At 49.5% G+C, this 15,690-nt stretch overlaps 1 protein-coding gene across 1 annotated transcript; it reads left to right on the top strand.

The window, feature by feature from the left end:
• The first annotated feature begins 761 nt into the window (after positions 1–761).
• On the top strand, positions 762–1,406 carry LOC135384839 (uncharacterized). The gene has a single exon (XM_064614022.1). It carries the CDS (start codon positions 762–764, stop codon positions 1,404–1,406), a length of 645 nt encoding a protein of 214 aa, XP_064470092.1.
• The last annotated feature ends 14,284 nt before the right edge of the window (positions 1,407–15,690 follow it).

The raw sequence follows: 15,690 nt of genomic DNA, 5'->3' as shown, positions 1-15,690 counted from the left end.
ACGAGACATATCTTCTTCTTGGGGCACAGTCGTGAGCAGACAGCAGCTCCTAGACACTCAGAGAGTGGACGGCCTTTGTCAGCGGGTGTCTCAATGGTTAGCTGAGCAGGACTCGGCAGGCACCGGAACGACTGACGGACGGCACGACTCCTATCTGCTGGGCAAGGATGGCATCCTGTTCAGATACATACCCCAGGCATATGACAATAACGGCTCATCCTCAATCAGAGTCGTGGTCTTTCATACGTTACTTTCATGATTCGGCCTTGGCAGGTCACAACAGTGGCAGGAAAACTTATGAAAAGTTGTGTCGTGTTGCGACATGGCCAGGAATGAGGCAGGATGTAACTAAGTATGTTCGCACTTGTCCGGTATGCCAGGGAGCAAAACCTCGTGGTGGTTTACCCCCTGGACGCTTACAGCCTGTTCAGAGCAATAGGCCCTGGCAGGTAGTTGCTTGTGATGTGATGGGACCTTTTCCTCGTAATCCTAGAGGTAACCAGCATTTGTTTGTGGTTACTGATAATTTCACAAAATGGGTAGAGCTGTTTCCTCTCAGGACGCTGACTTCCCAGAGAGTGTGGGAAAGGCTACTCGACACCTTTTGCCGGTTCGGGTTTCCTGCTCAGTTCATCACAGATAACGCTACCTACTTTACAAGTAAGGTGTTCTCAGATTCTTGCGCTGTCTTAGGCATTCAGCACAAGAAGACTTCCCCGTATCACCTTCAGGCTAACACTACCGAACGTGTTAATCGGAACATGAAAATGATGTTTGTTGCTTTTACTAGTCAGCACCACCGTCATTGGGATCTTCGCCTGGCTGAACTGGCGTTCGCTACAGGGACAACAGTTAACAGGTCTACAGGCTTCACCCCGGCGTTCCTGAACTTGGGACGAGAGGCACCTTTTCCAGTGGAGAATGCTCTTCGCCTCCGGGATGGCAGTACCCAGCCTCCTTATTCGAGGTATGCTGAGGACCTCCGGAGTCGACTGGACGTTGAAGCTCGGACGGCTCGGGAGAATCTGGACGTCGCAAGGTTGGACCAGGCTCGCCAGTACAGCCGTGGACGTCGGAATGTCACCTACATCGTCGGTGACCTCGTCCTTCGACGGACTCACCCGCTAAGTGATGCCGCATGCGGCTTTGCAGCTTCGCTCGCAGATAGGTGGGATGGCCCCTTCGATGTAAGTGCGTATTCCTCCGGCCTCACTTACAGGCTTCGCCGCTGTGACACGTGCGAAGAAACTGGGCCAGTACATATCTCGGACCTGAAGACTTACCACCTCCGAGACCCCGAGGGTGAAGAAGCAGACGGTCAGCTTCCTACTCAAGACCTGGACCAGGATTCCGTTCCCGGACCCTCCAGTCGCTACAGTTTGCGTCCCCGCAGGCGGCGATCATAGATACCACTACCCTAGTCGCTAAATCCTAGTGCTCTTGTATAGTTGGTCTTTCTTAGTGTGATTTCTGTTTCGCAGTCTTCAGCTGTAATCTTCTGGGGGAGAACCTTTGCAGGTTCTCACGGTTTGAAATTGCTTTCTCACCGGATTCCCCCTTTTCTTTCCTCGCAGACTACGATGCCTCCTCGTGGGAAGAGTCGACAGAGGACAGAGCCGGACACTGCGCGAACCGCTAGTCAGTCTGGTGGACCCTCCGGCTTGACCCGCTCTATACCTGGGCCAACGCACACTCCAGATCGACGAGCCGTATCTACCTGGGCCGTTGTCTCAGCCGGACGACCCATCTGTTGTTGATCCCGATCGAAATGGTCCTCCCAGCCCCGTCCACTCAGAGGAGAAGACTCCATCAAAGTGCCTGCCCCGTTCAAGGGCTTAACTCTGAGTGACCGCCACCCCTGTGACCCCCCGATCCCGCACTCCGAGGAAGAACTCAGGCTCCTCTGCCCTCTCTGTCGGGTGCCGGAACTTCATGGGCGAGCCCATCGCCGGGGCTCACTGCGCAAAGAAAAAACAGAGGCTGCTTGGACCTCCGGGGATGTCACAGCTGCATTGGCCACCCTTCGTCGACATCGGCCGGACCTCCTGAAGGAGACGGAAACGGTCTCCCCTGCAGGACATCGAGCCCCTCCAGATGTCTGCATGGACGACGTCATCCTCACATGTCGGACAGTATGGTGTAAATTTTGAGGGTGGGGAAATGTGGGCTTCAGATAAGCCATGCACTACGTCGTGATCGCATGATTGACATGAGGGAGCTTATGCCGTGGACTGGTTATAAAAGGCATTGTTACGACTCGCCATTTCGCCTTCCTCCCACAACTCGGGAAGCCATCTTCCTCATAGCCCGAGAGCCCATTCATAGGGACTAAAGGGGAGACAACGAGGTCAGCTTTCCTGGAACCACTGCCGACTCCGACCTGATTCCCAGGGACGTCGCCTATTTAAGCGAACGCTGTGACCCGCTAAAAGAGAGAACTCCTGTATACTTCTGTAATTACACTTTCTGTTTCGTTGTGCTCCTTGCCTCTGCCTTCGTTCCTGCCCCAGGGTGTTGGGATCGGCCTCGCTACCATCCGGCGGTTCGCAACAACTGGTGATCAGCGGCGGAATGGGATCCACGATTTCGGGATGCAACTGGTGAGCGGTTTGACTTTTGTTCTCATTTGGCCAGGAGTAGATGTGTGGGCAATCATATCTATCCGGGGGGCCCCTCTGACAGTGCTAGTTGGGTTTTACTGAGTACATCAGAGAAGTGTAGGACAGTATCGTCACGCGAGAGTTTGCATCATGGATTTGACACGCTTCCTGAGGAATGATTTAATTCAGGTGTGCAGGGAATTCGGGATCACAATAGGCAGTACGGCAAGGAAGGCGCAGATCATAGAGGCTATTGTTGAGGCAGAACTTGAGGAAGATGATATAACTGAAACCCTCAAGGCAATAGAACAGAAGCAACAGGAAGAGAAAGAGCGTGCAAAAGAAGCTCTTGAGTTAGAGAGACTGAAACTCGAGCAGATAAGGAAGTCTCGGAACCTAGAGCTGGAAAAGCTGAAGCTAGAATTAGAGCTCCAAAGGGAAGCTACGAGTCAGTCGCAGAGCTGGCAAAGTGTGCCGAGAGCGGAAAACCTATATATGTCAAGGTTCTTGCAACCCTTCAAAATTGGTCAGGATATCGGACTTTTCCTCGTCAATTTCGAACGGACCTGCGAAAGAGAAGGTTGTGATAAAACAACGTGGCCTGCTAGGTTAATGACGGTGATTCCGTGTGAGGCCGCGGACAGCGTAGCTCGTCTTTCAGCAGAGGACGCCAAGAACTATACGACAAAGTGAAGCAGAGTTTGCTAAAGCGATTCCGTCTCTCCGCCGAAGCATTTAGACTAAGATTCCGCAATGGGACTGGGAGGAATGTGAGCAGTTTTGCCGAACGGGCATTTGACATAAAGGCAAACCTGCGCGAATGGTTGAAAAGTTCAGATGCGCTCGGTAACGCCGAAAAAACTGTTGAGGTGTTCGCAATGGAACAGTTCTTTCAAGAGATTCCCGGAAACATCAGGAACTTTATTCGAGATAAGTCCAGCGTGACTACAACAGAGGCCGCCGCGGACCACGCAGACGAATCTGTCTCATTGAGAGGGTTAGACGCTAAGGAGGCCAAGGTGCCGGAGAGAAGTAGGCCAAACACCGGCAGAAAACGGGAACAAAGGGAGCGCACCCACGAAGACAGTTCTGAGACCGACCAGACAGGCTTAGCAAATGGGGATCAGAAGCAAGAGGAGGGGCACGATGAAAGAGCAAAAGTGAAAGCTTTTGAGAAAAAGCAACCCATTGTTTGTTATAAGTGTCACGAAGAAGGGCACATCGCTGCAGGATGTCGCAAAGCGTACGTAGCTATGGCACTTCAGGTAGATGGGGGCGACAAAGAGATTTTTAGGCCGTATTTAAGCAATGAAAGAGTCAACGGCAAGAAGTGCAAGGTTCTGCGCGACACCGGTGCGCCCATTGATGTTGTACACTCCTCGTACGTTTCGTCGCAACAGTACACTGGGAAACGTGTTTGGGTGCGGCAAGCCATAGGCGGGGAAGAAATTAGCCTGCCCTTGGCAGATGTGCGTTTGAGTGGCACGTTTGGGGAATTTAAGACGACAGCGGCTGTATCGCCTGCGCTTCCTCAAGAATTTTCATATGTGTTATCGAATAGAACGGTCTACCTAATGCGTAAGAACAGCTTCAAGGTTGACCTAGAGTCAGCTTGTGAAGAGGACGACGTAACGAAAACATGACTGGTACTAAAAGTTGGCGCTGGAAGGGAGGCAGAAAACGCAGGAGGTAGAAAGGTGGCATATAGGTATTTCATTGCTGAACGGCCGTTGGTTTGTAGATAATTTTGTGTTGAGTAAACGGTCATGGGAAACGCTCACCTTAACGCAGACTGCTTAGTAGAGCGTAATTTGCGATTTTCTGCGCTGCCCTGCCTATTGGACCAAATTGAGAGGGGATCAGAAAACGAAGCCATGTCATGATAGAACCGAGGGAAGACTGGCAAGGAAGTGATATGAATTTTGTCTTACGATATTGTCCTGATTGTGTTTCAAAAATTTGGAGATACAAAAATTTAATGATGGTGGGTTTTTGTCTGAAGCAAATTATCCTGGCTTGATGATGACGAAGGATAACCGCTACGAGGTTGCAAACTGTGAATTCTCGCGTCTTGTTTTGTTGTTGTTTTACCATGTTAGTGTGTATCCGTCGATGAAAAGTTGCCATCCAACCCTGAAAGTCATCGTGCAACTATCTATGGAGCAACGACTGAAAACTGCGGGAGCTGAATGCAACCAGTCAGGCGACGTGGGGAAAAAAAAAAAAGCATACAACGTATCGTCACCATTGGAGGAAGCTGACCTGTGCCTTGAATCTGAATCGGTCACTGGAGGCCCCGACACCAATCTACAAAAGGTCATCGGAAAACCAGACTGCCAATCCTGTACACGTCATCTCCTCTGGACTGCACTGTTGGACTGAAGCCCGTCGGAGATCAACCTGGGGCGGCGACGAGCTGTTACGACTCGCCATTTCGCCTTCCTCCCACAACTCGGGAAGCCATCTTCCTCATAGCCCGAGAGCCCACTCATAGGGACTAAAGGGGAGACAACGAGGTCAGCTTTCCTGGAACCACTGCCGACTCCGACCTGATTCCCAGGGACGTCGCCTATTTAAGCGAACGCTGTGACCCGCTAAATGAGAGAACTCCTGTATACTTCTGTAATTACACTTTCTGTTTCGTTGTGCTCCTTGCCTCTGCCTTCGTTCCTGCCCCAGGGTGTTGGGATCGGCCTCGCTACCATCCGGCGGTTCGCAACAGCATCGAGACAGATGAGGGGGACGCCTTTTCTGCTGTGGCGATTGAGACGGCAGGTGCTGTGTAAAGGTACGGAATAAACCTTTGTTTGTTGCTTGAACCTTTTGCTTGCTGTGTCTTCGTCGGCGACGGGGCGGACGGACTGACGTCCCGAGGTTGTGGAAACACGGGTTTCCACAATCCTGAACAAAACAAATAAGCACGAATTTAATTTTCAATTCTTCATTCTCACATCCTTCTATAGCTGTAAACTTCTTGTGTGGTTGTTGTTTGTTGTCGAGCTTTTCGTTTTGTAGGTGATACTGAGAAATCATCGATTGGTAATCTCTTAGGACACATTTAGAAATATACAACAACAACTTTATTTTTGACCTTGGAGAGTGGGGAGTTTCATCGCCACAGGCGATACTCTACCCCATTGCTGGTGGGAATGGGGGAATAAAATAACGAGCTCCTTCACAATAACGATCGAAGGCCGATGGTGTCCAGAAATGTCAGAAGAGCTGTGAGCTCAGAGCGTTGCTGGGCTGGATTGGGCCAGGGACCAAGCAAATTCGATAGGGAGAAAGGGCGAGAGTCCAGCCCACGAGGAGACTCGGAGAGTGTGGTTCGGGAAGGTTGGTAGTGAGGGCAATGAAGAATATCCTCCACGCGTGTTTAGTCCGCATGTACAAAACCAAAACAATATATAACTCTCTGCAGGTCCTAGAAGGTGCGAGCATTTGGTCTTCTACAGCGATAGCTGAACCGGGTGGTATTGTGGCGTATCACGGCGAGCGTGGCAGACGCGAAATGACGTCACCACGCCATGACGTCGCGGCATGGTGTGGTACGGTACAATGGATGCCACCAATCACATCACACTCACATGACATCACACCACTTACCGCACCGCCATTGGCCAGCAGGGTAGTCAATCGCAGCGCAGGGAGAGGGAAACAAACAGTCGCTGTGCGCTTGTCGCGATTGTACCAGACTCCTCACAATGGCCACGCAAAGTGCGCGCGCCACCAGAACAGCGAGAGTGGAAAGCGCAGCGCGCCGATGCTGTTCGTGAGCGTCGTCGTACATAATGTGAAGTACAAGAAGAAACCGCACGCGCCGCGAGTATAGGAAAAGGCGAGAAGACGACGGGGTGAGGTGAGACAACGAGATAACGAATGCAAGAGGCATAAACGGTTCGAGGCGTGTGTGCGTCAAACAAGTGTGCATCAGTCGGAGTTTGCAGTGGCCGACGCAGTCTTTGCGGACAACCTTCTAAACAGCTGTAGATGGGTAGAAATCCAGCGAACCGGTAGAGATGTAGGAAGGGAGTTGCCTCAGGACAGAAGCCGCCGATATTTCGAACAGAGACTGTTCTTCTTCTGGGCCTAAACAGCTGGTTCGGATACGCCTGCAGTGTAGCGGTATGTGGTACACTGTGGTCTCGGATGGGCGTGGCACTCGCAAAAGCGCAACATCACGAACTGTTGAGCACCCAGTTCCCTGGCAAAAGAATGGAGAACGTTAAGGTGCGTACGACGTGATGATACAGCTATAGCTGTCGCTTCTTCGCACATTGTGAGAGGCTGTTTTGTTTTTGTTGTACGCTGGTATAGCTTCCTCGAAGCAGTTATCTACAATTTCTGCGTGCCAAGTTTCCTTATAAAGTCGCGATTAACATTTACTTTATTATCGATACCACTGTTGCGTTCCCATATGAGACCACACAAGAGACCTAAGATACGTGATATCTGCGTCCCGTTTCAATGTGCAAGGTCTTCCACATCAAGTGATGTCTTTCCCGCGCACAAAACAACCCAAAGAGGCTTTATGACATGTAAAAGGCCTCCACAATGCATGCTCTCCACCAGCAACTTTTAAACAACCAGCTCCGGTGGCGCAGCGGTAACGCGTGCGCTTGGAGACTGGGAGGTCCGCGGTTCGAATCCGCGGGCCGGCTGTGCCGTCTGGGGTTTTTCCTGGGTTTCCCTCAGATGTGTAATAGGCCTATGCCGACACTGTTCCCCTGAAGTCGGCCCATGGACGCAGCTATCCTCCCCCCGAGCGGATTCCGCTCGGTCTTCCACTTCACCCTTTCCTCTCCTCCTATCCACCACCTTTCCCTTCCCGAGAAACATGCCGCCTAATCAGGCAGGCAGACCTCTCGGGTTCCTCCCAACGATACTCCTCCTCCTCCTCCACTTTTAAACAGTACCGTAAAGTGAATTGTTGTGAAAAAGTTGTTCGTCCCCAAATGTTTTGTTACGGCACGTGCTCTCGGTCTTTCGGTAGCCATAATGGATGCCATGGAATCACAGGCGAAACGCGTTCGATGACACAGCAAATATATTCCCAGTATGTTCGTCTCGGGGAGGGGGTGGGTGAGAGTGTTTTGTAAACGGTGTGTAGAACTCAGTTTTGCAGCTTTCATGGCTTCTTTTGCCTTTCTTGCACACAATTTGGAGGGGTGTTGGGGGTGTCTTAGCGGGGTGTAGGGGATGCTTGAAAAATCCCTGCGACCCGATTTTACGGAGCACAAAGTTGAAGCATTTGTTGAAGGTTACCAAGCAAAAAAGTGCCTCAATGTCACTTCGGGGATGGTCTCGAAGGTTCTGTGGCAAAGTGCAATGCGTTCGCGCGTATTACGGAGTCTTTGTTTCCCGTCTCCAAGTCCACCGCTGCCAAATAACGCCGCCATCTTTCTTCGTAAGACTGCTCGGGAGCTCTCGCAGGATTCCGCCGTAAGCTGCGAAGATTTTGCGACGCGCGCCCTTCGTGAATCTACACTTCGTCGTAACTTTCCCGTACGACGGAGTTACGAAAGATTCCGTCGCACGAGCTCTTTGTGAATCCGGCCCCAGATGCGTAATAGCTCTGCTGTTCATTGAGAATTTTTTTCAGAAATCGGATTTCAAAAATTGCTGCGCTAAGCAAATCTTGCCGACTCCGAAGACGCGCCAACGCTGAGGCGACTCGCACGCCATCTACTGCGAATACAATCAACTAGGCGAGCCATCTGGTGTCTTGGCGTTTCGTCGTCGAAGGTGCAATGCTTGTGCATCCCGGAGCACTAGAACGCGCACCAGACATCCGTGGAAATCGCATGGTTTTGCACACAAAAGCGGTACGAAGCGACTCTCACAGCTTTCATCATCGTGCCGCTCTACTCTCGCAGGACCGTGGGTAATGGCGGAGCAGCAGACGACACAAAGACGCGGATAGGGCGAAATGATAACAGATGGCGCACATCGCACAGACGATTCTCAAAGGGGTACAACCGTTACAACCGTCTACACCAAACTTCTCAAAAGTTGCTGTTGTTCTTCAAAACATCTCTAATAGTAAGTAGTAACCTGTCTCGAATCCGTTACGTAGTACATCAGTATCGCGTGATACCTGTCCGCCAATCCGGGGCTGATTCCCACTATGTCATCGGAGAGCGTAGGAAGTCGCAACCGTTCAGTTTCTGTAAGTGTTCAAAATTAATTAGCGCGAAAAGTATGAAGATATGAGAGCTGACACCTTGTGTGTGTCATCATCACACAGTCAAGTTCCGCATGATGGTATATTAAAACGCGGTGGGTATATTTCTCTTTACAGTTTCTTTAAGGCGATATAAATTTCCGCAACATTGTTGTAAACATAACAGGGGTCGGTAGGCTAGCTCGTAGTTCCACGGAACATGTTCATAGCACAACCTGCTTTTGCCAGATTACGCTGGTCGTTCTCGTGCAGTGAGCCGTTGTGGCTTCAGTGTAGAAACGAACGGAACGAGTAATGAAACGCGAAAGACTTTGCGCTGAAGCGGTCAGTTTTATTTTATGATGGTGATCGGGGAGTGTCATCGTTAGGGGCGATACTCTACCCCATTGCTGGTGGTGATGTGGGAAATGGAATAATGAGTCCTGTCCAAAAAGTTTAGAAGTGCTTTTAGGGCAGAGCGTTGATGGGCTGGATTTAGCCATGGACCAAGCAATTTTGACATAGTGAGAGGGCGATAGTTCAGCTGGCTTAGAGGCATTGAACGTGTGGTTCTGAAAGGCTGGTAGTGCGGGAAATGGAGAAGGATGTGCTCTGGATCTTCCAGACCAACGCAGTGACCGTATCTCGGAGAGTCAACTTGCCGCAAGCTGTAACGCCACCGAGGTAAGCCACACTCTGTCGCATACGATGTATTAATGCTGCGTCTTGACGAGAGGTTATAGCTGCAGGCGTCGACGACGATGACGACTATCACCTTCGCCTGCTCCTGCGTTGCGTCACACGGCGCGAGCATAATGTTTTCAAAAGAACATCGCGCGTGAACGTCGCCTCAGACCTCGAGGCGTTGCCCTAATAAAGCGTTTCTTCCTCTCTGACTCTCTCTATGCCTTAAGGTGTTTCGTGGCATCCGGAACGCGAGCGTTGCGTCAACTCTTGCAAGCATAGATGGGCGGGAAACCCAACAGTGAAGGCTTCTTTAATATTCACAAGCTTTCAGGTAGTAGCCGTGTAAGACCTTCCTTGTATATGGTATTTGTGCAACTTGTACGAACGTTTTTGTAAGCGAAGAAGTGTAGACTACGACATGAAACCCTGTGAATATTAAAGAAGGCTTCACTGTTGGATTTCCTGCATATCATTACTGTTCTGGACGCTGGCTGTGTTCTTGACTTCCCTCTGCTGTTAAGCATAGATGGGGGAAGAATGTAAGTTGACAAATGGCGGGAAGCCGGGGGTGCCACTAGACGTCGAACAATGGAACGACGGTCTCCTCTCAGCAGTGCAGTTGTCATTCGTACAGGCATACCCTCGATAATCTGAAGGAAACCGGAATGAATTTTGCGGATGCAGCATCGCTATCCGATACCACGGCGTGTGTACAGGGTGCTCAGTGTAGTTGGACCAAGTGGAATTCGTCATTAGTGCTTTAATTTCAAGGTTACTAACGCATACGCATATCCATAGCACAGCTACTACTACTGACAACACAGACGAGGCTGTCCCGGCTCGGCAGAAGGCACGAATAACTGATAAAGCTAGTTCAGCGACACGCAAAACTTATGGCTAATTGGCGAATTACATTGCCGGAACTGCATCTAGTTTGTTGGGCAGAACCAGAGCCCTCTTGCACGAACGTTCAGGCAATGGCTCAATGCTGCCCACAATAGCTTCAGCAGTGCTTTTTCCGCATAGTACTGTCCTCGCTGCTTCTGTTTCTTAGAGCACTGGCAAAGTTACCGAGGGCAGCACAGTGGAACTGCTGAATTTGTGCAAGCGGGCCCAGGTCAGGCGCAGATTCTTCCATTGGGAGCGGAGAGGCAAGAGGATCGCTCGGAGGTGCTATACTTTTTTTATCCACCAATTCCCATGAGGCAGAACAAACGGGACGGGGGAGAAGAGGCATGCGCGCGACAGATGAGAACGGCAATGTCGGAGAGCTTTTCCAGGTTTGTATTTCCGATAGCACTACAATTGTTGATGCATTAAGTTGAGCACTAAATTCTATAGCAGGTCATGATGATTCTGAGGAATCCTGGAGTGGCTGTCTCGCTAGGTACACAGCGTGGTCAATCATACACAAGCAAAGAGACTGTGACTGCAGTGGCCGTGCACTCTTCGAGACGCCCGTTGCACTCGCAGAGTGTAGATGGCATTCCATTGACGACGCAAACCCGTGTGACACCACCGAGAGTGGGCAATTGATCCGCGCCCGTCTTGGGGCAAAGTTTGCTCCTTCACTGGAATTTGCCATAAGTCATGCCCAACACTGATAAGAGCCAAACGATATCGCAGCAAACATGTGATTACGGGAAGCAGCGAGAAAGAGCCACAGTGTTTGCCTATGCCTCGCGTGTAGCCAGGCCGCGTTCTGTGTTTCTTGTTTTTTTTTTTTTCATATTCGTTCAAGAAGCTGCTGTTTACTAATAAAAGAGTGCACATGTGCTCATTATTCGTTATTGTTTCTTTTCATCGAGCTGAGGAGTCGAGGCGTCCCTAGCTTGGTATAGCCACGGCTCGATACTCTGTGTGGAATGGAGACGTATTACAGTAGAAGCAACTGCAGAAACAAATCGTATACATACTTACAGTCATTGTAACATATAATATTGTCTTGCGACAATATCTGTTGAGCGATAAGTGGGGCACGCAGTTCCGATCACTTTTTTTTTTTCGTCAATGGCACAACTCATTGAGTTGGGCAAAGTAGGGCTTTATTTACGACTAGCCTTTACCTTCACAAAAGATGCTCGAAGAGGTCTCCTGCAGCTGCACAGTACTGGCGTCTCGGAACCACACTTTCTGTTGCTCTTCTTAATACAGCTTCAGGTATCTCACGGCACACTTCCGCGACTTTCCCCTGGAGTGCGTCTACTGTTGTCATTTCGTGCCCGTACACGCGGCCTTTGATGTGTCCCCGAACCTTCCAATCCAGTGGTTCCGGAAGACGCTATCGAGGTATGCTCGAGCTCTGCACGAGCTGTGGGCAGGAGCGCCGTCGTGTTGGAACCACACTTGGTGTAATCTTGCCAGCGGAATCGGCACAGAAGTAATCTATCATGGCCTGAAGAATATCGCGCACATATCGATCTGCAGTCAACGTCCTGTCACGGTAGACGGGACCAATGAGAGTTCCATCAAAAATACCAAACCAAACGTTCAAAGACAATTTGTATTAATGACGCGACTCGCAAAGCGAGTGCGGATTAGTAGGCCTCCAATAATGAACATTATGCAAATTTACGTGCGCGTCCCGAGCGAAGTTCGCCTCGTCGGTCCAAATGACAGTTCTGAGAAAGTCCGGCTTTTCATCGACGTTTGGCAAAATCCACTCTACATTGGAGATTCCATTGTTCAAACTGTTGCTGCAGTTGTACATGGTTGGATAAAGGCCAGCTCCCTTTAGCAGTCTCCAAACAGTTGATAATGATGTTCTCTGCTCGCCTCACGCACGCTAGCGTATGGGTTTGCAACAATATATGCCAGTATGTCGGTAGGAACATCTTCTTGCAGTGTCGCTGACCTGTGGCGTTTCTTCGTGAACTTTCCAATTTCGTTTAAGTTCTGATAGTGCCGCAGTATTGTCGCAGGGATTGGTCTCATACCTCGATGCCAGCTTTGAAATATCTTCACCAATTTGTTATTGCTCTGTGCTGCAGCTAAGCGCAGTACCATATCAGCTCTCTGTTAATTGGAGTATGGCATTATTTGCTCTATTCAGCTACATCGCCTGTTCAGCAAGTAACAGTTGTATCGAAATGGAAGTCAACAAAAGCGACACCCCACTGCAGTGTGCTCAATGCGCAAGCTGCGCTCTTAAGAGATAGTTTTGCAGTTTCCCGTATGTTCTTCACTTTCATGGAAAAAGAGTAAGAAATAAATTGTCAGATATGATGCAACAACAAATAAGTAATGATGATGTAGTGGGATGTTTCGCCGCTGAGGCTGCATCATCCCATTGCTTGACGGGGAGAAGATGATGAATGACGACGAATGTTCAGAGTTCACGTGGGAGCACGATAGAAGCTACAGTGGCATCAAATCAACGACAGCGACAGAGCTGGTAATGTGATGTGATGTGATAAAGAAAAAAATGGGGATGTGAGTTTCGACGAAGTCGAACTGGCTACCCCAGTACACCTACACACAGAAAGCACAAACAGATGATTAGATTATGAAAAAACAGAGATATGATGTCCGGAGCAGAACAGAGATGATAATGGAGTTCAACATGTAGTTCAAAAGTTTCGACCAAGTGAGAGTAAAATGTCCGAATCGCTGGGGGCACACAGGACACATCACACTTTCAGCGTGTCATAGAATGTCCATAAGCCCGGTTGTATGCATAAAGTCTCCAAGTGCCCTTAGCGCCTTGTCGGACGACGGAGGACCTAACAGAACCGGAGCGACCGAGCTGTTAAGGTAGTTCCATAGTTGTTCCACCGTATGTATATTTTTTCCCTGACTGACGACAATACATAGAGAGAGCTGTATATCTTAGCTCGTCTGTCGCGAACGCGCGGTCCCCTGCGGGGTCCTCATCGCTGCAGCTTTGGCGTGCATCGCCCGTGCTTGCGCAGCGCGACGTGCCTGAAGCTCTTCAGAAGGGTACACTTCCTAGGACGACTCATAATACCGTTATTCGCCTCTGCTGCTGCTATAGGTCCCGAGCAACCGCATAGGCGGCGCCTTGCGTTATGCGCCCTCTGCGGGATGTTTTGCCGTCAGCGGTAGGACGCTAAGTGAGGAAGTCAGCGTGTGGTACACTTGGGCGATGAAGGAAAAAATACACAGTCCAGTCTGGTAGTAGTGGGAACGCAATAAGTCCTGGGAATGAAGCACTCTCCGGAATAAAACTTTAATATTCACAAGCTTCCGTGCAGAACCTGCACTTCCGCAGGTGAAGAACGTGCAGCAGAACCGGACTATTATAGCCTTACACATGTCTAGTTACCCGATTTTTTATGTTAATTATCTACCTCCTCACGTGCGACGGCACACTTGACAGGACCCCAAACACACAATTTATTACCCACCCTCTGTGTCACCAACAACACGGGAAAGCCGTATAGGACCGCTTATTTCATCAAAGACTTCCAAACTATAGGAAGTGGGAGTACAGGAGCAGCATTATAACCCCGTGTGGCGGTATTTTGGAAGACGCAAATAAAAAGAAGAACGTCGCGGGTAGCTTTGATATATCCTTGACAAACGCCTTCCACGTTGAATGCGTCTTTGGTACTTGAATTTTCTTTCAAATTAAAGGGACCATGAAATGATTTTCGCGAATTCCGAGTATTCTGCAGGAAACCGTTCTCATGATCTCTCACTATCGTACACACATCGACTTTTTACTGTATTCAGTACAACGGGGGTGCAGTTATCAGACAAAAATAACAGGGCGTGACCCCTGGATATATGCCTTCGAAGCGGGCTTACGTCATCGCCATCCAATTAATTCTCTCATCCAACTGTGAACAACGAGGCGGACACACCCCGCGGGACCATGTGGGTGCATGGTTTCGGTTTGGACAACAACGACGTTGTATATCTGCCGTCGAAATCACTTGAAATATGAATATGGCGAAAGGCAAATTGTCAGCAATGGAGGAAGAGATTATGCAACACACACAGCGTATGTGGATCGCAACGCACTCAGCGGCTCGTAAAATGTCACCGACGGAGCTATGTTCTGACGAAGAAGAAGTTCAAAGAGGAAAACGTGCTCCGATGACCATGCTGACAGTCAACGGCTATATTACATTTCTCGTAGGATTCTGTGTCAACGGTTAGATATAATCTTGACTCCAGGTCAAATTAAAACATATTTCATGGCGAAGTATGCGAGCTTGTTTGCAAATTTTGCAGTTTGCTCGCAAAAGCCTGTTCACGAATCGGCAACATGTTCTGTGTATGTTGTCACGGCCAGATCGCCTCGGAGGCCGGCCGTAGCAGCTGCCGTTCACGGCCGTGGTTAATATATTCTTCGCTATTTGAACCATTTTCAACTTGATATTTCACAGAGTGAATGCTTTAGTACAGGGGAACAAACTAAAAATGATCTTGGGCTTGTCAAATATCCTTTCACGGTCCTTTTAAATCGGTCATTTTTTTACGTTTTCAGTACTATAGGGGATATACAAAATTCTTCAGATATCTGGCAACAATGGACTTTGACGGCCATGTTGGTTATGTCAAGTGTTGCGGTGCAACATACATGTGCAGTCGGAGCCGCATTTAAGGGGGACATTTTCCCGCTTAGGCCATGACACGTGGGGAATGATTTGAGCGTGTTGCTGATGGATAACACGTTTGGAACTTATGGTGCGTCGATGGCGCCCTCCTCTCGAAGCCGTACCTCTCCCTTCATCAGTGTTGCAGTACCTTCAAAATATACGTGAGCTTTGCTGAAACTTTCACATAGTGATCGTTATTGTTATATTTAAAGTTCGCGCGCTCCAAAGACACTGTAGTAGGCGCGCGCAAGACGTCGTGGCGAATCACGGGCCGAAGTTATGCATTTAATGCGAGTTATGGGATAACAGGCCCATCCCATAAGATCGCGATGTCGTTATCCCATAACGCTCTTTAAATGCATAACTTCGGCTGGCGATTCGCCACGACCTCTTGCGCGCGCATACCGCAGCGGCTTTGGAGCGCGCGAACTTTAAATATAACGATAACGATCACTATGTGAAAGTTCAAGGTTGAAGAGCGTGGCCCTGGTCAGAGAAGATGCGCGAACCGCGTCAGATGAACAGAGTAGCGACTGAACACGGTAATCTTTTTTTAGATGCAGTTTTGGTCCTACTGACGAATCCCGACGAACGTGGAGTACGTTCGTGTCTGGAAGCTTCAATTTGCTCCGCTAGGGTCCTTTAAGCCATTTATTTTATTTCTTCTATTCTC

This window comes from Ornithodoros turicata, chromosome 2 (genome assembly GCF_037126465.1).
Source record: "Ornithodoros turicata isolate Travis chromosome 2, ASM3712646v1, whole genome shotgun sequence".
Taxonomy (NCBI): domain Eukaryota; kingdom Metazoa; phylum Arthropoda; class Arachnida; order Ixodida; family Argasidae; genus Ornithodoros; species Ornithodoros turicata.
The sequence above is the reverse complement of the archived record's forward strand: the minus strand, read 5'-3'. Positions and strand labels throughout refer to the sequence as shown.

Excerpts from the sequence above, each read along its gene's own strand:
- LOC135384839 (XM_064614022.1), top strand. The coding sequence starts at position 762 with ATGAAAATGATGTTTGTTGCTTTTACTAGTCAGCACCACCGTCATTGG.